At 42.6% G+C, this 24,684-nt stretch overlaps 1 protein-coding gene across 1 annotated transcript in view; it reads right to left on the bottom strand.

The window, feature by feature from the left end:
• The window catches only part of Acbd3 (acyl-Coenzyme A binding domain containing 3), a 28,162-nt gene extending 3,711 nt beyond the window's left edge, over positions 1–24,451 (bottom strand). Inside the window, exons 1-7 of the mRNA NM_133225.3 lie at positions 24,116–24,451; positions 17,187–17,328; positions 15,977–16,117; positions 13,644–13,802; positions 11,857–12,031; positions 5,237–5,423; positions 3,416–3,700 (exon numbers count right to left, since the gene is read on the bottom strand). Of these exons, the coding sequence (NP_573488.2) occupies positions 3,416–3,700; positions 5,237–5,423; positions 11,857–12,031; positions 13,644–13,802; positions 15,977–16,117; positions 17,187–17,328; positions 24,116–24,392 (1,366 nt within the window). The 5' untranslated portion in view covers positions 24,393–24,451. The remainder of the gene's footprint in view (positions 1–3,415; positions 3,701–5,236; positions 5,424–11,856; positions 12,032–13,643; positions 13,803–15,976; positions 16,118–17,186; positions 17,329–24,115) is intronic.
• Between the last annotated feature and the right edge of the window lie 233 nt (positions 24,452–24,684).

Below are 24,684 nucleotides of genomic sequence, written 5' to 3'. Positions count from 1 at the left end.
GGAATTCTAAACATTTGAAAGCTTGAGAAAGAAAAGAAAAGAAAAGAAAAGAAAAGAAAAGAAAAGAAAAGAAAAGAAAAGAAAAGAAAAGGGAGAAAGGGAGAAAGGGAGAAAGGGAGAAAGGGGAAAAAGGGGAAAGGGGAAAGGGGAAAGGGGAAAGGGGAAAGGGGAAAGGGGAAAGGGGAAAGGGGAAAAAGGGGAAAGGGGAAAGGGGAAAGGGGAAAGGGGAAAGGGGAAAGGGGAAAGGGGAAAGGGGAAAGGGGAAAGGGGAAAGGGGAAAGGGGAAAGGGGAAAGGGGAAAGGGGAAAGGGGAAAAAGGAAAAAGAAAAAAAGAAAACAGAGAAAAGAGAGGGGAAAGGGGAAAGGGGAAAGGGGAAAGGGGAAAGGGGAAAGGGGAAAGGGGAAGAGAAGAGAAGAGAAGAGAAGAGAAGAGAAGAGAAGAGAGTATATAATTCCAGCACAAGGGAAACAAGGCAAAAGGGCTGTAATAAATTCAAGGGCAACCTAAACCACACAATGAGTATAAGAGCTGTCTGGGCCAGCTGTGAAATCCCAAATCAGAAGGTAAGAAAAACCAAACCCTCTGGTGACATGATCTGTGATCCCAGAGGAAGGAATGCAAAGGGCATTTTTGTAGACACAAGGCCACTCTGCCTACACACCAGCCTGAGCCATGAAACCCCATCTTAAAAAGCAAAACAAAACAAAATCTCAGCACACATAAAGGAGACCCAAATAAAATTAGCTTTACTACAGCAATGACTTCAATTAAATGTCTTTGATGCTGGGCTGGAGAGAAAGCCCAGTGGTTGTGGTTACTTACTACATTGCAGGGGACCTAACTTTGGTTTCCAGCATCCACATCAGGTGGTTCACAACCACCTCTAACTTCAGCACTCTAACACCTTCTTCTGATCTCCACAGACCCATGCTCCCACAAATAAAAATTAATTTTTTAAGAAAAAAGGTATTTGGGGGCCAGCGATATGGCTTAGCGGGTAAGAGCTGACTACTCTTCTGAAGGTCCTAAGTTCAAATCCTAGCAACCACATGGTGGCTCACAACTATCTGTTATGGGATCTCATGCTCTCTTCTGGTGTGTCTGAAGACATCCACAGTGTACTTATATAAATAAAATAAATAAATCTTTAAAAAAAGAAAATTTGCCGAAATTGATCTTTGGGTTTTTTTTTTTCTTAAAAGAAAGGAAGAAAGGAAGGAAGGAAGGAAGGAAAGAAAGGAAAGAAAGGAAAGAAAGGAAGAAAGGAAGAAGGGAAGAAGGGAAGGAAGGGAAGGAAGGGAAGGAAGGAAGGAAGGAAAGAAAGGAAGAAAGAAAGAAAGAAAAAGAGAGAGAGAGAGAGAGAAATGTTTATGAGTAGACAACCCCACCTTCCCTTGGAGACACATACAGCACAGCTAAGGTCAAAGACCTCAGCTATGGTTTACCAGTTCTCTTCTTTATAAAACCTTATGATTGCCTTATATCTTAATGTTTACTTGTACATTTGTGCCTACTTGTCAATATGCGTATCCTATATAAGCAGGTGTGTGAGAAGGCCAGAGGGAGGTGTCAGAACCCCTACCTGAAGGTGCAGGCGGCTCTGAGCCTGCATCAGTGCTGAGAACGGAACCTGGATATCCTTGCAAGAGCAGTAAGTGCCTGAGCCATCACTCCAGTCCATTTTAACAGCTATTGGCCCAATGGCAATAATCCCCAAACTTATTAGCTAGGGGGTCAGAAGAGAAAGTAGGAAGGAATTTTCTTTTTAAAAATCTCTAATGGGGGGCTGGAGAGATGGCTCAGCGGTTAAGAGCACCAACTGCTGTCCCAGAGATCCTGAGTTCAATTCCCAGCAACCACATGGTGGTTCACAACCATCTGTAATGGGTTCCAACACCCTCTTCTGGTGTGTCTGAAGACAGCAACAGTATACTCATATACATAAAACAAACAAACAAACAAACCCTTAAAAAAAAAATCTTGGGCTAGTGAGATGGATCAGCAGGTAAGAGCACTGACTGCTCTTCCAAAGGTCCTGAGTTCAAATCCCAGCAACCACATGGTGGCTTCTAACCATCCTTAATGAGGTCTGATGCCCTCTTCTGGTGTGTCTGAAGACAGCTACAGTGTACTTACATATAATAAATAAATAAATTGCTGGGCAGTGGTGGCGCACGCCTTTAATCCCAGCACTCGAGAAGCAGAGGCAGGTGGATTTCTGAGTTCAAGGCCAGTCTGGTCTACAGAGTGAGTTCCAGGACAGCCAGGGCTACACAGAGAAACCCTGTCTCAAAAAAAAAACAAAAATCAATCAATCTTAAAAAAAATCTCTAGTGGGCAGGACAAGAGAACACCAACCAGACCTTAGAGCAGAGCAATTTCTTTCCTTCCTTCTTAGCTTTTTAAAAGACTCATTTTATGGGCATGGACTCTGACCTGCATGTATGCATATATGATGTACAGGAAGTGAGTGCATGCCTGGTGCCTGCAGAGTTCCTCTGAACTATAGTTATGGGCAATTATAAACAACTATGTAGGTGCTGGGAATCAAGTGTGGGTCCTTTTCAGGAGGGAATGCTGTTAACTACTGAGCCATCTCTCCAGCCCTTTGTCTTCAGTTTTTGAGACAGAGTCTATCTTAGTAGCCCAGGCTGACCTGGAACTCACTATATAGCCCAAGCTGGCATCAAATAATAATCTTCCAACATCAGACTCCTTAGTGTTGAGATTACAGTTGAGGATAATCACATCTAGCCAGAGCTAAGAACTAACTTTGTCTCTTCCTTTTTTGTTTTTCAGGTGCTAGGGATCTTGTGCACCCAGAGCACAAACCCTATCACTGAAAATACTCCTCAGGACTCTTATGAAGCATTCACAAAATCTCTTTCCGAGGAACACACACTTTCCTTTCCATCTATTTGAATGAGTCTCTGTTGTATGAGGAAGGCTGGCACAGGCTTAGCTCCTGGCCCCATTGCTGGGATGCAGGCAGTACTCACAGCTCAACTGTTCTTACTTTTCCTTGCCCCCTCCTTCTATTTTTGCTTTTGTTAAGTATTATGGGAAATGTCTCACTCTGTTGTAGTACTTAGGAATAAATATTGTTAAAAACAAAATGCCATCCCAGCACTCTGGAGGCAGAGGCACGAGAATTTCTGAGTTCAGGGCCAGCCTGGTCTACAGAGTGAGTTCCAGGACAGCCAGGGATACACAGAGAAACCCTGTCTCAAAAAAGCCAAAAAAAAAACAAAAACAAAACCTCCAACAACAAAATGCCAAAGCCTTGGAATTGGCTCAGCCATTAAGATAACTGGTTCTGGGGTTGGTGAGATGGCTTAGCTTTCCAATATATAAGACTGTAAGTAAAACAAGGTCCGTGAGTGTCAGCAGGACCCAATGAGAGCCAAGGCCTACCTTCCTCCTCCTCCTCCTCGTCACTGGACTCACTGACATGCACACTGACAGCAGCATTTGGAGAGTCTGTCCATTCAAAATAAACCCCAAACCCAATGTCATAACTGTCTGTGGCAAATTCCCAAAATAGGTATGATCCTTCCTCATGAGTCGGGACTCGGACGGTGACGACTTCTCCTCGACGTACTGTAATCACAGAATCTGCATCCTGCCGAATCTTCTCTTTAAAGTCTTTGATTTGTGGTCTTGTCCACATGGATGGAGCTGCAATCACTGGAAGAGAGTCTAAAGGCAACAGGATTTACAAAAGCTGAAGCCAGAGGGTTCTTAGCCTGCAGAGAACATCTGCACAGGGCTACCTGTGTTCTGACACCGAGCTAGCTCAGACCAAGGATGGAGGGAACAGAAAGGCTTCTCAGGTTATTATAATATCCAAGGTCAGAGGTGCTCAGAGGTCATCATACCCTTCAATAAAACAGAAGCCACAATCTTACAAGTGACTTTTCTTAACAATCTGCTTTCATTTCATTCTACCTGTTGAAAAATCTCAACCTCTGAGCATCTTAAAGTTCTAAGGGCTTTTCTGAAAAGAGCTAAGAGAAACAGAAAATCCTGGACAACATTAGAACCACTGGAGGGACTCATTTGGAAAGGACAAACATCTTGTTACTGAGCAGTATTCATGTTTACTGCAGAACTCAGCAGGTTTTCCAGTTAAGTTAATGGGATTCCCTTACAAGATTTCCTCTCATGTGCAAACCCTCGCAGACCCGGGTACGTAGCTCAGGTCAGAGTGCTTGCTGGGTATGCACACGTCCCTGGGCTCAGTCACTAGCACTACATAAAGTAGGAACTAGTACTCAAAGTCACCCTCAGCTACACAGTGAGCTGGAGGCCAGCCTGAGCTGCCACAAAAGGAAACAAATCAACAGTTGTGGTGGCACACGCACCCCTTTAGTCCCAGCACTCACTTTGGCGGCAGACAAAGCTCTCTTGAGTTGAAGGCCAGCCAGGGCTACAGAGTGAGATCCTGCCTCCAAAAAAAAAAAAAAAAAAAAAGTAGGAAGAGGAGAAGAAGAAAAAGAGGGGGAAGGGGAGGAGGAGAAGGAAGAGAACAAAACAAAATGCTAATGAGATGCCTCAGCAGGTGAGGCACTTGCCACCAAGTTTGATTACTTGAGGTTATTCATCAGAACCCACATGGTAGAAAGAGAACCAAATTATGCAAGTTGTCTTCTGGTCTCCTTGTATGCACACATATATTTATAGAGTAAATCAATAACTGAAAAAAATACTGGTATAAATTCTTGGTAAGACTAAAGTAAAGATGGTCTTCTCTGAAGCTATTTTTCTGTTACTTGTTCTAAAAGGTCAAGGAAGGTCAGAAAGAGTTTCAGGAATCCTCCTTACCACACATGCTTCAACCCAGCTCAGCACTCACAGGCTCAGGTGGGGCAAAAGAAAGAAAAATCACTTGAACCTCCCTATCCTTACTTCTAACTGCTGAATTCGACATTTGTCTAAATAACAAATCTCTGCTGGGATAAGAGGCGTGTGCCACCACAGCCAGTTTCATGTGGTGCCTCAAACTAAACCCAGGGCTTTGTGCAACTGCTCTCTCTCAACAGAACTAGATCCCCAGCCTTGCTTGTTGATGTCTGTGTCATCAGAAGCATCAGATTCAGAGTCAAAGAGCAAAGGAGCTGGGCTCACACTCACGTAAGTGCTCCCAGAAGCTACTTGGCTTAGCTTCCTGATCTTTGCTTTTCAGGAGGTCTAAGAGTGACACCTAGATGGATAAATATATGTGCTAAACCATACCTTTTGGTCCATTTTCCAAGGCTTCTTCTGCAGCTTCTGGCTCAAGGACTTTTTCGGAATTTTCAGTGTGGGTTTTGGCCTGTCCATTAACTGACAGTGTATCACTTGCTCCAGCTGTGTTCACCTTTGATGATGCAGGCAATGATGCCCCAGCCATCACTACTTCTTGCTGTTTCTGTAATGCTGCCTACAAATTGAGAAAAAGTTAAGATGCTCTTTCCAGAACGGCTAACACTTGCCTAGGAGTGAAGTTTGACACCATGCATTTGCTCTAAAGCATTCAAGAAATTACTAATTAACTTTTGCCAGCTTTATCATACCTGTAATAAACACTAATATAACACCAACTGACAGCTAAACATGATTAAACAATCAATCTCAGATAAAACTACTAAGGACAACAATTAAGTATAGTGATGTCACTGGCCTCCTTGAGTGTTGAGATTAAGGGCATATGCCATCATGCCCAGCAGTGATATATATTCTTAAAATTGAATAGAAGTAAATGTTTTTGTTTTTTTAATAAAATTCAACTATAGGCAGGGGATGATATTGCATGCCAATGATTTTAGCACTCATGATGAAGTCAGGCAGATCCGTGAGTGTGAGGCTAGCCTGGATTAAAGAGAACCAGCCCAACCAGGGACACAGAGAGATACTTTCAAACTACACAACTGGGTATGTTAAATATGCCAGCACAGCACTCAAGAGACTGATGTGGGAAAAAAAACCCAAAAACCCAACAACAGCACTTGAGCTTTCTCCCCATCCTCACCTTCAACTACAGAAGTTAAAATTACAGAAACTGAAAATTATACTTCAAAGAAACAAATGGCCACAGAAGATTCACAAAAACAGAAGTTATAATTGGTAAGTTTGACAGATATATAAAGTAGCAAACAAAACCCTCATACACGGACAACTATTCTAATATAGACAGAAATAAATATTCATAAAAAGGTTATAATCATAATTTAAAAAATTTTTTAATTTAGGGCTGGACACATGGCTCAGCGGTTAAGCGCACTGACTGCTCTCCCAGAGGTCCTGTGTTTTATTCCCAGCAACCACATGGTGGCTCACAACCATCTGTAATGGGGTCTGATGCCCTCTCTGGTGTCTGAAGAGAGCAATGGTGTACTCATATACATTAAAAAAATTTTTTTTAATTTAGGTTTTAGGGAGTTAATGTTAGCCTCATCAGGTGCTTATGTACTGAATCATACCCCGGCTCCAACAAAATGTTTTTAATAAAGTGTGTGTGAGCCAGGCAGTGGTGGTGCACATCTTTAATCCCAGCACTCGGGAGGCAGAGACAGGTGGATTTCTGAGTTCGAGGCCAACTTGGTCTACAGAGTGAGTTCCAGGACAGCCAGGACTACACAGAGAAACCCTGTCTCGAAAAACCAAAAAATAAAAATAAATAAAATAAAAAAATAAAATAAAGTTTGTGTATGTATGTGCACACACACATGTGCATTTATCCAATTATCCATTTACTGATTGATTAATTGATTAACTGATTGAGACAAGGCTTCAATAGTCCAGGCTGGCCTTATACCTGCATCTGCCTCTCCCCTAAAATTTAATAAAACTATCAATCAAGTTACAAAAACACACTGGTCTGGCCAGGTGGTGGCAGTGGTGCATGCCTTTAGTCTAAGCACTCACGAGGCAGAGGCAGGAGGATCTCCATAAATTCTAGGCCAGCCTAGACTATATAGTGAGTTCCACAACAGCCAGGACCACCCGAAGAAACACTGTCTTGGAAAACCAAGAAACAAACAAACAAAAACATTGATCTAAGGGTTATGATAATGAAGTGAGAGGTCAAATTCTCACTTAAAATTTTGTACTGGTCTGGGTACACCCTACAATCCCAGCACTTAGGAGGCTGAGGCAGCAGTGTCTTGAGCCTGAAGCTGGAGTGATCCACACAGCAAAGCAGGGAAAGAGACAGTACAAAGACATCTGCAAGGTCCACTGACACAGGCCAGTAACTCCAGATACTTGGAAGGCTGAAGCAGGAAGACTGAGATATGAAATGCCAGCCTGGGCAATTTAGACTCTTATCTCAAAATATAAAAAGAGGACTGGGGAATATAGCTCTCAGTGGTAGGATACTTGGCTAGCACCCAGCTTTTTTTTTTTTTGTTTTTTTTGTTTTTTCGAGACAGGGTTTCTCTGTAGCCCTGGCTGTCCTGGAACTCACTCTGTAGACCAGGCTGGCCTCAAACTCCAGAAATCCTCCTGCCTCTGCCTCCGGAGTGCTGGGATTAAAGGCCCGGCTCACCCAACTTTTTACACTGGGTTACACATCCATATGGAGGCCACAGCACTGAATGTGTGTGTGTATGGGGGGGTGGTGTTGAAATCTGGCAATAGTACAGGGTTTCTGAGTGCACAAGGACTAAAAAAATCCATTCAAAATTAGAGTATAATAAATCTGAGGTAGAACTGAGCTCTACTCAACTGCATGAAGGCAACTTCCACTCAGCCTTGGTTCTGAACACAGAACACGCATACTCTGTCCATGACTGTCATGTCATACAATACCAATGAAAGCTGCTGATATACCTTAGCTCAAAATCAAGATTTTTTAAAAAATATTTATTTATTTTTATGTATACGACTATACTATAGCTGAACAGATGGTTGTGAGTTTTCATGTGGCTGTTGGGAATTGTATTTAGGATCTCTGCTCGCTCTGGTTGGCCCTATTCTCTCTGGCCCAAAGGTCTATTTATTATTACCCATAAGTATACTGTAACTATCTTCAGTCGCACCAGAAGAGAAGGTTAGGTCTCATTATGGGTGGTTGTGAGCCACTAAGTGGTTGCTGAGATTTAAACTCAGGACCTTCAAAAGAGCAGTCAGTGCTCTTACCCACTGAGCCATTTCACCGGCCCTCATCATTATTTTATGTTATAAACTGCAGTGTTTTTATTACACACACAAAGTGGTCTTTACTTAGAGAAATAAAACAACTTACTCATGGAAAACAAAGACATTAAAACTTAACTAGTGTGTATTTAGATTGTAGGAGCTGGAGAGATAGTTCAGTGTCTAACAGTACTGGCTACTCTTTCAGAAAACCCATATTCAGTTTCCAGCATCCAAATGGTGGTTCACACAAGCATCTGCCACGCAAGTTCCAGGGTTCTGATGCCCTCTTCTGGGTCATGCAGGCACCAGGTATATACACATGCATAGATATACATTCAGGTAAAATACTCATACATATAAAATAAATAAATCTTCCCCCTCCAAAAAAGAAAAATTCCTGATGGTTGGTTAAGATGACTCACCATACAAGTTAGTTTTAATTGTCAACTTGATATAACCTAGAATCTGCTAGGAAAAGACTGGTGAAACAATGTTTATATTGGATTGGATTGGCCTGTGAGCAACTGTCTTTATAACATCAATTGATGTGATCCAGCCCACTGTGGGCAGTACCACTCCCTAGACAGGGGTCTGGAACTGCATGAGTGGGGAAACCCAGTTGAAAGCAACATCTGTCTCTGCTCTTGACTGTGGAGGTGATATGATCATCTGTCTCAAGCTCCTGCCACTGTGACCCAAAGACAGGGTCTCACTAGGCAACCTTGGTTGACCTTGAACTATCTGTATAGACTGGCCTGAAACTCACAAAGAGATCCAGTGCTGGGTTTAAACACCTCTCTCTGCCACTACATAAAACACAAGACTTTTAAAAAAATACTCTAAGGCTTAGACTCTAAATCACTTCCAAGGAAAAAGCACCAGCTATTCAAAAAAATGCATGCAACCAAAACACATCAGTACATTCAAAACATTACATGATGGTGGGAGAAGGTAATCTTGGAACTCTGCAGTAAAATCAATGAACTCCTCTGGATGCCACTGACTGGGACACTTACTTAGTGGATACAGCAGGCTGCAATCATTTATACTACTTTTTAAAAAACATATACTTTGGGGGAAGTTTTAAAAAGCATAAGAAGATCTGGTATGGCAGTACTTGTTTGTAATCCCAGTACCTGGGAGGTAGGGTTGGCGTCTCAGCCTGGATCACATAAGAAGTTTAGGACTACTGGTAGTAGTGGCATCTAAAAAAACAACCAAACCAAGCCAAATGAAAACAAACAAGGGGCTGGTGAAATGGCTCAGTGGGTAAGAGCACTGACTGCTCTTCCGAAGGTCCTGAGTTCAAATCCCAGCAACCACATGGTGGCTTACAACCACCGGCAATGAAACCTGACACCCTCTTCTGTTGCGTCTGAAGACAGCTACAGTGTAGTTATGTATAATAAAAAATAAACCTTTGGGCCAAAGAGAGTGGGGCCAACCGGAGCGAGCAGAGGTCCTAAATAAAATTCCCAACAGCCACATGAATACTCACAACCATCTGTACAGCTACAGTGTGTACTCATATATATATAAATAAATAAATAAATAAATAAATAAATAAATCTTAAAAAGAAAAAGAAGAAAGAAAACAAAAGGGCTGGAGAGATGGCTCAGTGGTTAAGAGCACCGACTACTGTTCCAGAGGTCCCAAGTTCAATTTCCAGCAACCACATAGTGGCTCACAAACCATCTGTAATGGGGTCTGATACCCTCTTCTGGTGTGTCTGAAGACAGCAATGGTGGTATACTCATATACATAAAATAAATCTTTAAAAAAATTATTAAAAAAAAGAAAGAAAACAAACAAAAAATCCAAACAACCCCTGCCCACCCTACCCCCCCCCAAAAAAAAAACAAAGGAGAAAGGTACAGGAACAATACAATAGACACTCTAGGCAGCTACACCACCTAAACGACAGGCACAGCAGTTTTGTTCAGTATTTACACAAAAGTTAATACTTCAGAGTAGTAAATTCTATTTCTTCCTTCCCCTCATGTAAAATTCATTAGTAACTGTAAGAAGAGAACCTGAGTGGTGATAAACTGTAAGGCTCAATTCTCAGGTAGCCCACTGGACCTATCTAGTCCCAGAAGCAACCAATTAGAATAGAATTTGATCATACTATTTCCAACTGCAACTTCTGTCCCATTTTTGAATTTATTCTACCAGAATGACTTTCTCCTCTTAAAGTAACAGCAGCCTATGAAGAGGACAGTGTGTAACAACAATCTTATTAATTATCTCAATGCCTATCAACTAAGCAGGAAAAGGGGAAGGGGATGATAAAGTAGAAAAAGGCTACCCAAGTGGAGAAGCATCTCTCAAAAAGGATGCTTGTTAAACTGGATTAGCACCTTATGATCCTCTTGTGGGCTATAGAGAACCTATAGACACTTTTAACATCTCATTGATTTCTAAGACTAGGAGAAGACAGGTCATTTTATTTTAAAAATTTCCACTTTCCTAAAAATATTATGGTATGACTGTGTGTATAGTTGACTTTGTCAAAAAGTGTCACAGCTCAATATAGTGAGCATTTATAAATCAATTAATTTACCTATTTCCATCTATTCCACCCCCCTCTCCCTTTTACTTGGTAATGGGGTCCTTCTAAGCTATCCAGATTAGCCTGAACTCTCAGCCACCTGGGCAGTTGGTATTACAGGTTTTTTTTTGGGGGGGGGAAGGGGGTTCGAGACAGGGTTTCTCTGTATAGCCCTGGCTGTCCTCGAACTCAGAAATCTGTCTGCCTCTGCTTCCCGAGTGCTGGGATTAAAGGCGTCCGCCACCATGCCCGGCTGGTATTACAGGTTTACATCACCAGGCCTAGCTACTATCCTTCTCTTCCTTTTATCATCCTGTGAGGTTAGAAACCTTCATCTTGTGTCTTATTCTCACAGAACAGAGGAAAAGCAGGAAATTGGAGCATCAGTAACACATCAGAAAGTCAAATGACAATGGCAGAACCAGGACAGAACCCAGCACCAGACTCTTTCCACGTCTTTCACTTTAATCACTTTCTCCTGTATTTTTGGTTGAGTCTAGCCTTTAACACCTGAGCCATCCCTCCAGCTCAAACTACCTAAATGTTGAAGCAAATGTTTAGGAATAGGATGCTGGAGAAGAGGTATATGCTGTCATGAGTTATAATAGATCTGGATCTGGCCCAGCTATGAGGAACCAGCCTATGGGCCTTATGGGAGGGGACTTCATCCCTTTAAAGCTGTCTGTTCCCGACAGGGCATGTGTTCTTACCAGCTACTCAGTCCTCATGCTTCCTGGGGCACTATTAATAGTCCATACCAGACTCACTGTTAGGACACTGGCCTACACAACTCCCACACACCCTGAACATTACGAAGTCATCTTCTGAGGTTCAAGATCCTGCACTTTCTTTTTATTTTATTTTTTTTCTCGACACAGGGTTTCTCTGTGTAGCCCTGGCTGTCCTGGAACTCACTTTGTAGACCAGGTTGGCCTCGAACTCAGAAATCCGCCTGCCTCTGCCTTCCGAGTGCTGGGATCAAAGGTGTGTGCCACCATGCCCGGCTAAGATCCTGCACTTTCTTTTGTAACTGCCAACACAATGCTAAACAGACTGCCTAAAAGATCAACCAGAGAGTTACCTTACACCTTAGGCTAGCTACTGCAAAGTTCATCCACAACTGGCAGGAAAGAACCCGCGTTCCAGGGAAATGCAGTGCCTTCTCTAGAGCTGCTGTCATACCTGTTGTTGTGCAAGCTGGACTTGATATAACTGCTGCATATACTGCTGATAGTGCTGCTCCTGCAGCTGGCGGATGAGAATCTGCTGTTGTTCGTAGTTCCCTGGATACTGCTGGGCTGCATACTGCTGGAATTGCACGGCAGTCTGCGAGTTTAAAGCTGCCATTATCTGCTGCCTAAAAACATTAATAAATACATGCCAGTCTGACAACAGGAGACTGTTCATAACAAAATAAAATGTCCTTGTTTATTTTTATAGCTTATAACTTAAAAACTGACCTCTAATTTTTTACTTAGGTTTTTCAAAAAAGTTGGAATGGAGAGTACTAAGCACATCGCCACATCGACATCATAATTATTAACACTTGCTGTGCTCCTTTGATGTGTCATGCGCTGTTTAAAACATTTACATGCACCAATGCACTTAGCCTTTGACGACACTATAAGGTCGTTTAGTAACTGCCCAGAATTCTACTGCAGCTAGATTCAAGAGCCAGAGCTCAAATACAGAGAGTCTGGCAGCAACACTAACTCACCACGATGGTGTGAGACACAGACTGCCATTGGGCATGGATGGTGTTTGACTTTGGCTAACAACACAAGGCAGAAGAGCTAATCGATGCTACAGGCTCTGTTAAGGATGAATTTCATTTAAAGGTGCCTTTATTAAGAATCACTGAAGATAAGAAAAGCAGGGCATGCTGCTTGTTTTACTGATCTCTCTCCCTCTCCCTCCCTGCACAGGGTCATATTATATAGGGCCAGGCTAACCCTGACTCAGCCTCTGAAGTGCTGGGATCATAGCTGTACACCACTGTGCCTTGTTTGGAGATACCAATTTCTATCGAATTAGTTCATTTATTTTTATTTTCTTTCAGAGAAAATTACATGTTTCAAAACTGCTATGTGACCACTTACTAAAGACTTCAAATTTATTTATTAAATAATAAGCAGATAAATTTAGTAAAAACAGACTCCAGACTAAAGCATGACACTGGGCCCAGCTAAGGTATCCAACTTCAAATCCAAGAGAGAGTAGCGTTTAAAACCTCCCTTCAAAGTACACTGAGCCCAGGGTTTACTCTGAGGCTAGCACTGAAGGTTTTTCTGAGAAACTAGCTGTAAGCAAAGAGGAGAGTCGGTATGCCTTAAGTTCTCCAGCTTAACTTTCCTGCCATGCCATCCTTGGGACCCAAGCCTTCTTCCCCGTGCTTGCTTTCCTCTTGGTATCTCCAGCTGCTCTTTGTAAGGCCAGGCCTTCTGAGAAAGTGTCTTTTCTGAAGAAGGAAGTTTCAGCTCCCATGTCCTGCAGTAGGTCTGGGAATGGCTAACTGATATACATTGGGTTAGCTAGGCTCGAGGTTCTCAGAGTTTTTAACCAGGTCTCGGACTCTAGCTGGTTTCTCAGATACACAGAAAATAGATCACAAAATTCCCAAGTGAGACAGTCTTGTGTAAGACAAAGCAGACAGAAACTGTAGATAGCAGTAAGAGCAAAGGAAGACTAAGAAGGTAAGAAATGGTGAGAACGTAGACACTGGACTCAAGACAGAGTGACCGAGCATCCTCAACTGCTCCTTCTAGCCTCAGGTTTTACAAGCTAACTCCAACTTTCAACACAGTATCCTCTGATAACAAACTAAAGTCACTGGTAAACATGAAGGATCCAACACACATCTTCCTCCCAGGCACAGTCACAGAACATTCTAAGACACACAGGTAAAATCGCAGGAAACAGGATGGTAGCCTGGCTCATATTTTCAAATAAGATCTAAGCAGCAAACTCACTTTTGCTGTTCCAGCCGAAGCCTCTCTTCCTCTATCCGCCGCCTCTCTTCCTCCTCCCGTCTCAGCCGGTCTTCCTCCTCTCGCTTCCGCTTCTCTTCTTCCTTTTGCAGCCGCTCTCGTTCTTCCTCTTCACGCTGCCTTCGCTCCTCCTCCGCCTTTCTACACGGTATAGAGCAAAGAGAATGAACTGTGCACAGAGAATCTATTTTTAAATCATTTATATTTCACTTTCTGGTGAAAATAAGACAAGTCTCTGCAGAGAATAGCAAGCAAACTCTCAAAATATGAGACACATATGATAAAAACAAAATATGGAGTCAATCTTACAACATACATGACTACACCAAGAATAATTACTAAGTGGATGCTTTCACAGTCTTTAATGACAAAACAAAAGCAAGCAAGAATCAAAAAAGAGCAACTTTCAAAGACATTATATCTGATTCAACAGTGTACTATAGTATATAAATCAACTTTCTACGTTATTCAATGTTATTAAGTACCAAGTCTTAGCCTGGCATGGTTCTCAGAACTAGGAAGGCAGAAGCAGGGTGGTATACAGTGAGACCCTGTCTTTAAAAAAGGGGGGCGGGGGAGCCAAGTACACCTTTAATCCCAGCATTCAGGGGTAGAGACAGGCAGATCTCTTGAGTTCGAAACCAATCTATACAGCAAGTTCCAGGACAGCCAGGGCTACACAGAGAAACTCTTGGCTTGAAAAAAACCAAACCAAAAAAGCTGTGTGAGGGAGGACCAGGATGGGGTTGGAGATGGAAGTATGGTAGGATGTAAAGTGAATAAATAATGGGGAAAACAAAACCAAAACCAAAAAAACTAACCAGACAAAAAATAGTAAGAAAAAAGGATAGGGCAGGGAGGGTGGGAGAGAGCTCTGCAGTAAGAGCACGTACTGACCTTCTGAGAGCAGAATTCAGTCTCCAGAGGCCCTGATACCCTTTTCTGTCTTCTGAGGACACCTTGACTCACGTGTACACACGCCACCCCCCACACACATACAAACATACACATACTTAAACCTAGGAATACATTTTTTTCTTAAAAAGACTCGAATTGGGGGTTTGAGAGATGGCTCAGTGGTTAAGAGCACAGGCTGCTCTTCCAGAACCCAAGTTTGATTCTCCGCACGGTACAGTGGCTCACAACCGTCCGCAACTCCAGTCCCAGGTAAACCAACCCTGTCTGGCTTCTGAAAACAATGTACACACAACATACAAAGACATACATGTAAGCAAAACACTCATGTAAGGAAAATAAATACAATTAAAAGTATTTTCATGGGCGGTGGTGGCGCACGCCTTTAGTCCCAGCACTCGGGAGGCAGAGGCAAGCAGATTTCTGAGTTCAAGACCAGCCTGGTCTACAAAGTGAGTTCCAGGACAGCCAGGGCTACACAGAGAAACCCTGTCTCAAAAAACCAAACCAAACCAAACCAAAAAGTATTTTCATTGGGATATAAAACATATTACTTATCAATGAAATGTAATTTATGTCATTGGGTTTGTTTGTTTTAGACTGTGCAGGTCTGGTTAGCCTGGAACTTGCTATGAAGAGCAGGCTGGTCTTGAATTTTGAGCAATCTTCTGGCTCTGCTTTCCAAATACCAGGATTACAGGGCTTGCGCCATCCAGAGAAGTGCTTCTATAATTCCCTCATGCTTAGGCTATTCTTTGTCTAATTGAACTTTTATTTTATGTATATGGGTGTTTTGCCTGTATATATGTGTGTGAACCATTTGCATTCCTGGCACTCCTGGAAGCTAGAAGAAAGAGTGTTGGATCCTCTGGACTGGAATGACAGGAGCCTGTGAGCCACCACATGGGTGCTGGGAGAACCTCAGAAACACTAACAGTGAGCTCAGCAGTATCATCTACTCCAAACCTGGAGTAGATAACTAATTAATACGCCATCTAGGCTCCACAGTCAACACCACAGAGCAGGAGGGAAGGAGTGGGTGAACGTACAGTTGAGTCTTATTATAGTAGGACTAAAGTAGCCAGGCATGGGAGTACAGATGCTTAATCCCAGCATTCATTCAGGAGGCCAACCCGGGCTACAGTAGCAAGACTCTGTCTCAGGGGTGGAGGGTGGAGGAATACTGCTCCAGATGGGACACAGGGTCACTTTACAGGTAAGCAGGAGGAGGCAGCCCATCCTCCTCCACCCACTCACATGGATAGTTCTGAAAAACTGCCGTAAGAATTGGAAGTGAAGAACAGGAGAAGGAGGCTCTCTAACCCAGAACACACACTCCAGAAAGCAAAGCATCAGTGCTTAGTGCCCGCACTATGTGCCACCATGCCCTGTGACATCACCTTCTTTTCTCTTCTTCTTCCTTCTCTATTCTGTGGGACGCAACATATGCCGAGAGGAGAGGACAACACTTATTTAGAAGCTTCACAAACTCTACCATGGCATCCTCCTTGGACATGTTTCCCAGAGCTGCCCATTCTCTCCTGCAAAGAATAAAAAGAACAGTTACCTTCTCCGTGCAGCAGCAGGAGAACCTTGTTTAATTAAATCTACACATGAAAACCTCAATTACAATTAAAATGAACTGTTTTTACTAGAAGCAAAAAGTTCAAGATTTCAAGTTTCAACAAACCTTCATTAATATATTAAATAAGATGCCATAAACAATCCAAAATATAAGTGTACTTTGTTTATTCACACTTGTTAAAAAGCAATCTATATTTTACTTTCTTTACATTTTTAACCTGAACGGAAAAAAATATTCCATTTTCTGGCAAAATTCTGTATGTCTCAATAAGGGAATCAATAGTATGCATTTTATTTTTTTATTTGGTTTTATGTCCATGAGTGTTTTGCCTCCATGTTTATCTGTGCCCTTGGAGAACATAAGAGGGTATTAGTTACTCTGAGACTGGAATTATAGATGGTTGGGGTTGTTGAGAATCAAACCCAGGTCCCGTGGAAGAACAGCTGGTGCTCTTAACAGCTGAGGCATCTCTCCAGGCCCCGCAGCACATATTTTAAATGGCTGCTATTGGGGCTGGTGAGATGGCTCAGTGGGTAAGAGCACTGACTGCTCTTCCAAAGGTCCTGAGTTCAAATTCCAGCAACCGCATGGTGGTTCACAACCACCTGTAATGAGATCTGACACCCTTTCCTGGTGTGTCTGAAGACAGCAACGGTGTACTCATTTATAATAATAAATAAATCTTTGGGCCAGCTCGAGCAGAGGTCCTAAATTCAATTCCCAATAACCAGATGAAGGCTCACAACCATCTGTACAGCTACAGTGTGTACTCATATACATTAATCTTTTAAAAATATAAAAAAATAAATGGCTGCTTTTAATATTATTTAGAAAGAGTCAGGTGAAATTGTCCTTGTCTTATGCTAGATAAGTAAACCTCTTCCACAACAGGATTTATAACTATGAGCAAAATCAATGTTTCAGTTGTTATGCTAAGTTAAGAAATTAACTACTTACACCTTCAGAAATAGACATTCTACTTCTTTCTAACGTCATTAAGTACCCAAATAAGAAAACACTGTTACCTCCTATCATTCCCCAACACATCAAAGAATCCAACCTCAGGGGACGTGTCTGGGTTATATGGGCCCAAAAGAACTTGCTTATGCAGTGCCACGAACTTCAGTTTTTCTTCATAAGTTGGATGAAAGGCTTTGCCATCTTTTACTAAAAGAAATGAAAATTAAAGGAAACAATTGGTGTTGGCAGATATAGTTTCCAGCATCAGAAATGCACTGAAGCTTTACATAGAGTATGCCAGTAACATAAAAACAGCAGGTTAAGACTGTTAGTGGAAGCCAGGCGTGGTGGGGCACGCCTTTAGTCCCAGTACTGGGGAGGCAGAGGCAGGCGGATTTCTGAGTTTGAGGCCAGCCTGGTCTACAGAGTGAGTTCAGGACAGCCAGGGCTACACAGAGAAATCCAGTCTCAACCCCCCCTCCCCTGAAAAAGAAAAAGAAAAAAAAAAAAGACTGTTAGTGGATTTACTACATTTTAATGGGGCTTAAAATACAAATCCTTTATAGAAGATTTCTCTTCTTCCTCTCACTCTTTACTGCTTTTCTTTAAGTCAGGTCTTACTAATATAATATAGCCCAGGGTGGGCTCTAGATTCTTAGGCAGCCCAGGTAGCCCTCACATTCAGTTCTCCTGATTCAGCCCTAAATACTGGGATTGCAGGCAGATATCACCATACCCATCTTGAATTATCTTTTGAACAACTATCATTATTTATGTTAAAGTTAACATAGAGAAATACATCTGACAAACTGTAGACAGGTACATAAACAGTATTGTTTGACCATTAGACATAAATTTTAAAAAACATATTTTAAAGTGTTTATTTTTATTATTGTTGTCATGTCATTATGTTTGTCATGGTAGGACAAGATCTCACCATGTTGCACTCGGTGGCCTGAAACTCACTATGCAGAAAAGCTAAGAGATTTGCCTGCCTCTGCCACTATATACAGCTAAAAATGATCCTTTAAAAACAATTTTAATCACTTTGAGTAGGAGCATGCATTAAATTATACATATATACTTTGAAAGGCTATATTTAAAGTATATTTGCTCTACTGAGGCTGTCTGATGTTTTGGCATGGGCTTTGGAATCAACTGGATGGCATTTATCTCATTTTAGACATTTCTGAGTCACAGTAGGATGAGTTATTTTCTTAGTTTAGTCATCAATGAAAGGAAGGTCACATCTCCATGTCAGAGAGGTTAACAGTATGTTGTTGTTGTTGTTATTATTATTACTATGTGATTTTTTTGTTTTCCTTATCATTGACTCTGTCAGGTTTCCACTAGGGCTATTATTAAGAAAGAAGGAAAAGGGCTGGAGAGATGGCTCAGCGATTAAGAGCACTGACTGTTCTTCCGAAGGTCCTGAGTTCAAATCCCAGCAACCACATGGTGGCTCACAACCATCTGTAATGTGATCTGATGCCCTCTTCTGATGTGTCTGATAAATAAATCTTTAAAAATCTAAAAAAAAAAAAAAGGCGTGGTGGCACATGCCTTTAATTCCAGCACTTGGGAGGCAGAGACAGGCGGATCTCTGAGTTCAAGGCCAGCCTGGTCTACAGAGTGAGTTCTAGGACAGCCAGGGATACACAGAGAAACCCTGTCTCGTAAAACAAAACAAAACAAAAAAAGAAAGAAGGAAAAGTCAAAGATGATGACATACACCTATAATCCCAGTTGCGGCAGGAGGATTGCCATGAGTTTGAGGACAATATAAGCTACCCAGTAAAATCAAGGTCAGCCTAGACTACAGAGCGAGATTGTGTTTCTGAAAAATAAATAAAAGAAAAAGAAAGGCAGAATTAAGCTAGTCTGACAAAAAGTAACTACCTAACTACTGTTAGAAAACAGTATAAAACTGAGCCCTGGTAAAATGATAATCTTTAAATACCCCCCCCCCATTATAACAGTCTTAATAGTTTTTAATTGATTCTAGTAAAAATGGACTACAAAATTAAAAAAACCCAGCTGACAAGATGGCTCAGCAGCTAATCTGACAACCTCAAGTTGGGTCCTAATCCACATAGTGGAAGGAAAGAACTGACTCAAGCTGTCCCTGATCCCGTGCCATGACATTGCCCTCACCAAAAAATACAAAATTATAAAAGAACTGAGTACAAGCTATGTACAAGTTTCATCCATGCACACATAGTATGGATGAAAAAAGCTAGGCAGTGCTGGCACAAGCCCCTAGACCCAGCACTCAGGAGGCAGAGAGGTCTATGAGCATTGAGTTTTGAGAACTGCCAAGGCTACATAGAGAAAACTGTCTCAAAGGTGGGGAAAAACATGAATTGAACTATATGAACAGGGAGAAAAAGGCAAAAGACACAGAAGTTGCCAATAAACATCTACATGGGTATTCAACTTCACTAATTAAAGACACTGCAGTTGAAGCCACCCATACCATCAGATTTTAAAAAGCTAGACAAATGACTTGATAAGGAGGGCTGGAGAACTGGCTCAGCAGTTAAAGGTATTGGCTCTTTTGTCAGAAGAACTGGGTTCCATTCCCAGAACCCACATGGTGGCTCAAAACCATCTGTAACTTCATTTCCAGGGGATCCAATGCCTTCTTCTGACCTCTACAGGCAGCAGGCAATAAGTGGTACACATACATTCATGCAAATAAAATAAATCTAAATCAAACAGAACCAACTCAGATCATTGCACTAGTTCTTAATACTTTCATGCCGAAAACATTCAAGTAATAAAGTAACTTGATAGTACTTCTGAATTCTTTCCCTCAGTATATTACCAGAAAGCAGGGTCCTATCTACTGTCACCTTTTGCAGGGGTAGAACTGCCTAAAACCAGAGAGAGATCAGCCTTTCCTCGTACATGAAGTGAATGGCCTAAGCCAGGTCCCTCCACTAAGAGACATAGATAGCATAGAACCCTCAAGGAAGGATTAGGTAAAATAGTATGCACGCAGCTTTCACCTGACATCTAGTAAACATCTGCTCTGTAACCACTGACAACCATTAGTTTGAGATCATAAATCAATGCAACCAATCTACCAGACAAATGTAACAGCAAGTGAGTTTTTGAAAAGGAAAAAACTAAACCCTGAATAACTCAACAAAAACAAGTTAACTCCGTCCCAGAAGTATAAAGTGGAATTCTTTAGGACCTAACATAAAAGGCTAGGAAAGCCTAGCTCAATCTTGCTAAAGTAGAATTAAGAGCAACTTCTTTCCTCTTTTGAAAAACCTTCCTGGTTCTTCATCTAACAAAAAGGCTAAACTATATACAACTTCATTAAATGCTTCTAGGACCTGTATTCAACCTTCTCATCGATTCATCAAACTACCTCCTGTTTTCCATTTCCCAGACACACATGCCAGGCCCCATGCCCTCTCCACTGTCCTTTCTGGAGTGGCACTATTTCCTCAACCCACACTTGCTCTGCAGGTGTCAACTGGCCCTTTAAGTCTTTTGCCTCCATGCTCCTTAAGAGCGAAGACAAAGACGATTGTACCATTCACACAGCAGCATCCTAGCATTAAGCCTTTATCCACAATAAGGGTATAAAGCCTCCTGATGTTTACATAGTAAAACACCAATTTACAGTTTCATCATAAAGGACACCTGTCTGTTATTTACACATCCCATCCCCTGGGGCAGAACTCAGGGCCTAGCTATATATGCTATGTTATATACACTAGGAAAGCATTTCACTTTCACTTTAGCAAAAAAAAAAAAACCTCAAGAGTTGTTGATACAGTAGTTCATCACAGGTTTATGATCATCACTATTATAAGTATGTAACACAAAACACTTTTTGGCGGTGGGCGGGTGGGGTATTTCATGTACCTATTCCAGAGCGTTCTTGCACTATGTAGCTGAGAGTGGCCTTAAACTTCACATTCACCTCCTGAGTATTGCAATTTCAGGCCTGCCACACCATAGCTTGCTTATATGGTGTTGTTGATAGAAACCAGGTCCTAAAGCCAGATAGGCAAGCACCCTACTAACTGACTTCTCCAGCTATTATCAATAGAAAATAATCTTGCTTTCAAGATTAAATTTAGTCCACAGAAGATAAAATGTAATCTAAAAAGAAGGGTGGAGTTGGGGAAGATGGCTCAGCATTTATTTGCTGTATAAGCACGAGGATGGGGCTGACGAGATGGCTCAGTGGTTAAGAGCACTGACTGCTCTTTCAAAGGTCCTGAGTTCAAATCTCAGCAACCACAGGTGGCTCACAACCACCCATAACGAGATCTGACGACAGCTACTGTGTACTTATGTATAATAATAAATCTTTGGGCCAGAGTGAACATGAACAGAGCAAGCAGAGGTACTAAAAACGCAATTCCTAACAACCACATGAAGGCTCACAACCATCTGTACAGCTACAATATACTCATATACATTAAATAAATAAATAAATAAATAAATCTTAAAAAAAAAAAAAAGCATGAGGACCTAATAAGTTCAGACCTCCTTTAAAAAAATAATCAAGACACATAAAATAGTGGATATCTCTAAACTCAGCCCTCTTACATAAAGAGAGGCTAGGACAAGAAAATCTCCACTCATGGCACATGGCTAGACTGGTGTACAAAGCAGCAAAGGAGATCCCTTCTCAAGGAGAACCACGCCCAAGGTTGTCCTGTGACTTCTACACAGAAAACGCACACATACACACCAGAAAAAACAAAGCAGCCTTGTTGGATCCACCCCGGGTTCTATTAATTCTGCTTTTATATGCTTTTCTCTCTTTGAATTAGTGCCTGATATACTTACAGCAGCCTCTCACTGTTATTGCCAAGTAATAATCCACACAGAAAAGTGCCTGAACAGCTTTGAGCATTTAGGAACTGAGCAAACTATCCCCATTGATGCACTTCCTTCTGTAAGGTGACTAATCAATATGGGTTCTCCAAAGACTCTTGCCACTCAGAAGGCAATTTAAAATAATCTGTTTAAATAATTAAATTTTAAATGTGAGTCCAGTGTTACATAATCCAGCTTCTCTATGTAGAGCTTGATTCTCGCAGTTAAATTTCTAGGAATTTATATAGCAACAATAATTTAGAATGAGGCTCCTGACCCACAATGCTAAATTTGCTGCCCGTTACACAATTTTTTAAGTTAGTTAATCAGTTTGTTTAGGTTTTTGTTAACTGTTGTTTTAAGACAGGCTCTTGCTATGTAGCTTTGGCTGTCCCAGAATTGTGCTGGCCTGGCTGGCCTCGAATTCACAGAGATCCACCTGCCTCTGCCTGCCTAGTTCTGGGATTAAGTGTGAGACACCATCTCAGTGTTTTCTTCTCTTTACGAAGATACTGCTATTTTCAAAATAGATGGGCTCAGATGAAATACCTCTCCACTCCCTTTGTTTCCCATGCAGCAAAATCAAAGATTAGAATAGAAGTTGGTTCTTTCTGGCTCTGGAGCCATATCTCATTGGTAAAGAATGCACAATGCTCTTCCCAAGGACCCTAGTTCAATTCTCAATACCCAAGTCAGGCAGTTCAGAACTTCCTGTGACTCCAGCCCCAGGAGATCCAACACTTCTGGTCTCCTGGGGGACCCACATTGACACTGATACATACACACTCACTCACTCACAAAAATTAAAAATTCTTAAAAAATAAAAAAGAGAGAGAGAGTTAAAGTTGGTTTGTCCCTGTTTCTTGCAGCTTATGTTATTAAAATGCAAGTTCCAAAAATTAACTTTTAAGGGCAAGCACTGCTATGTGAACTGTACAGAAACCAGTGGATTCGCATTTATTTACGACAAACTCTAAAATCAAATCGGCGACTCAAGAGTTAAAGTGATCCTAAACTCATTACCACACAGGAAAGGCTGAACTCCTCCAGCCATGGCAAAGAACAGCTCAAGGGTAAACTTTAAAATACTATGAATTTAGAGTAACCATTTATTGTTCTGGAAAGTTTCATAGAATCTCACCTAGTTTGCACAATGAAAGTTGATTTAAAAATAAAACTACCTTCACACGGGTCACTACAGTGAACAACTCAACTTTAGCTGGTGAACTAGGCAATCCGAAAGCCCTAACTCTGGGAAGCTTGTCATAAATATGGGGTTCTAGAATGCAGGTGGAACCTAGCAACCCCTTTAAAGTTTCATTTGCCCTTATCTTGCTTTGTTTTCCCACGCAAGAACCTAAATAGCCTTTAAGAATCAGACTATGAGTCAAGCTCTTTCCCACTGACCAAATCTTGTGACTGTTACCTCCAGTATTAACTAGAGAAGAAAAAAGGCAGGAAATCACCGCACATCACAATTTTGTTTTAAGAAACAGTAGAGAGAGAGAGAGAGAGAGAGAGAGAGAGAGAGAGAACGAGAACTTCGCGCTTTAGTCTTCATCATTCACTTCCATGGTAGAATTTCCTAGCCACTTAGAAGTTACTAGAACACAGTGGCCATCACTTACTCACTCAGGCAAAAGGGAATAAATGAACTTAGTATTTTACTTCATCCTTCGCCACATCCCTATCGCCTAATGATCATGTCCCACACACGCTCACGGTTTACAAGGCTAGAAAAGGGATGTGTGGGACCCAATACAATTTTCTTCCACTAAGATAGTTTTTTTTTCTCTCTTTAAAAATCGCTTCGATGTTGTCGTGAGCCGTGAAAAACCGATACATAACAAAAAGGCGAAATCCATCCCAGAATAGGAGCCCCGGGGAGCGCGCGCTCCTGTCCACTCTAGCTCGTGGAAACCAGAAAACTTAAACCAGGTGGAACGCCCCAGCAACTAGGCGACACGGGCTGCTAAACCAGGGTTCTAGGTCTCTCAGGGGTGTGACCAGGGGCCGGACCGGCAGTGACAAACTCTCGGTGCCACCAAGGACGGACCGGCGCTCCGGTCACCCCGGCCTAGCTCGGGTGGGTGGGGCAGGCATGGCCGGCCCGCAGTCCCGCAGGGGCGAGTGACCCGCTCACTTTTGTAGAAGCGCAGCGCCAGGCCGTAAAGCTCCTCCAGGCCAAAGCCCCAGTGCTGCTCCATCCGCCGCGCCTCCTCGGCCGCGCCCTCAGCCGCCGCCTCCCCGGGCTCCCGCTGCTGCCCCGAGGCGCCGGAGCCCAGTCCATTCCCCGGGGCCGAGGACGGCGGCGTCTGCGGCGGGGCCCCCTCCGCGCCGGGCCTCTCCTCCGAGTCCGGGCTCAGCGTGAGACCGTCGAGCGACACCTCGAGCTGCTCTACGTTCAGCTGCGCCGCCATCTCCGCTCGCAGCGCCTCCTCGGCGGGGACAGGCGGCGGCCACGTATCGACTTCCTGCTGACCTCTCACCTCCGCTCGCCGACACCGGAACTTCCGCCGCCAAGGCGGCTGGGGTTTGAAAGCGCCGGGTGCCCCGCCCCCGAGCGTGTGGGCCACGCCCTCCCGTGCCCTCGGCTTGCTGGGGACCTCACGCCCCTCTCGGAGAGAGGCTCACCCCACCGCCGTGGCCGTCCCAGGGAGCCGGGACGTCCCGTGGGGTTCGTGGCGGTCCGCGTTGGTCGGGGGTGTGTGA

The sequence above is a fragment of the Mus musculus genome, chromosome 1 (genome assembly GCF_000001635.26).
Source record: "Mus musculus strain C57BL/6J chromosome 1, GRCm38.p6 C57BL/6J".
Taxonomy (NCBI): domain Eukaryota; kingdom Metazoa; phylum Chordata; class Mammalia; order Rodentia; family Muridae; genus Mus; species Mus musculus.
This window is presented reverse-complemented; position numbering and strand designations above follow the sequence as displayed.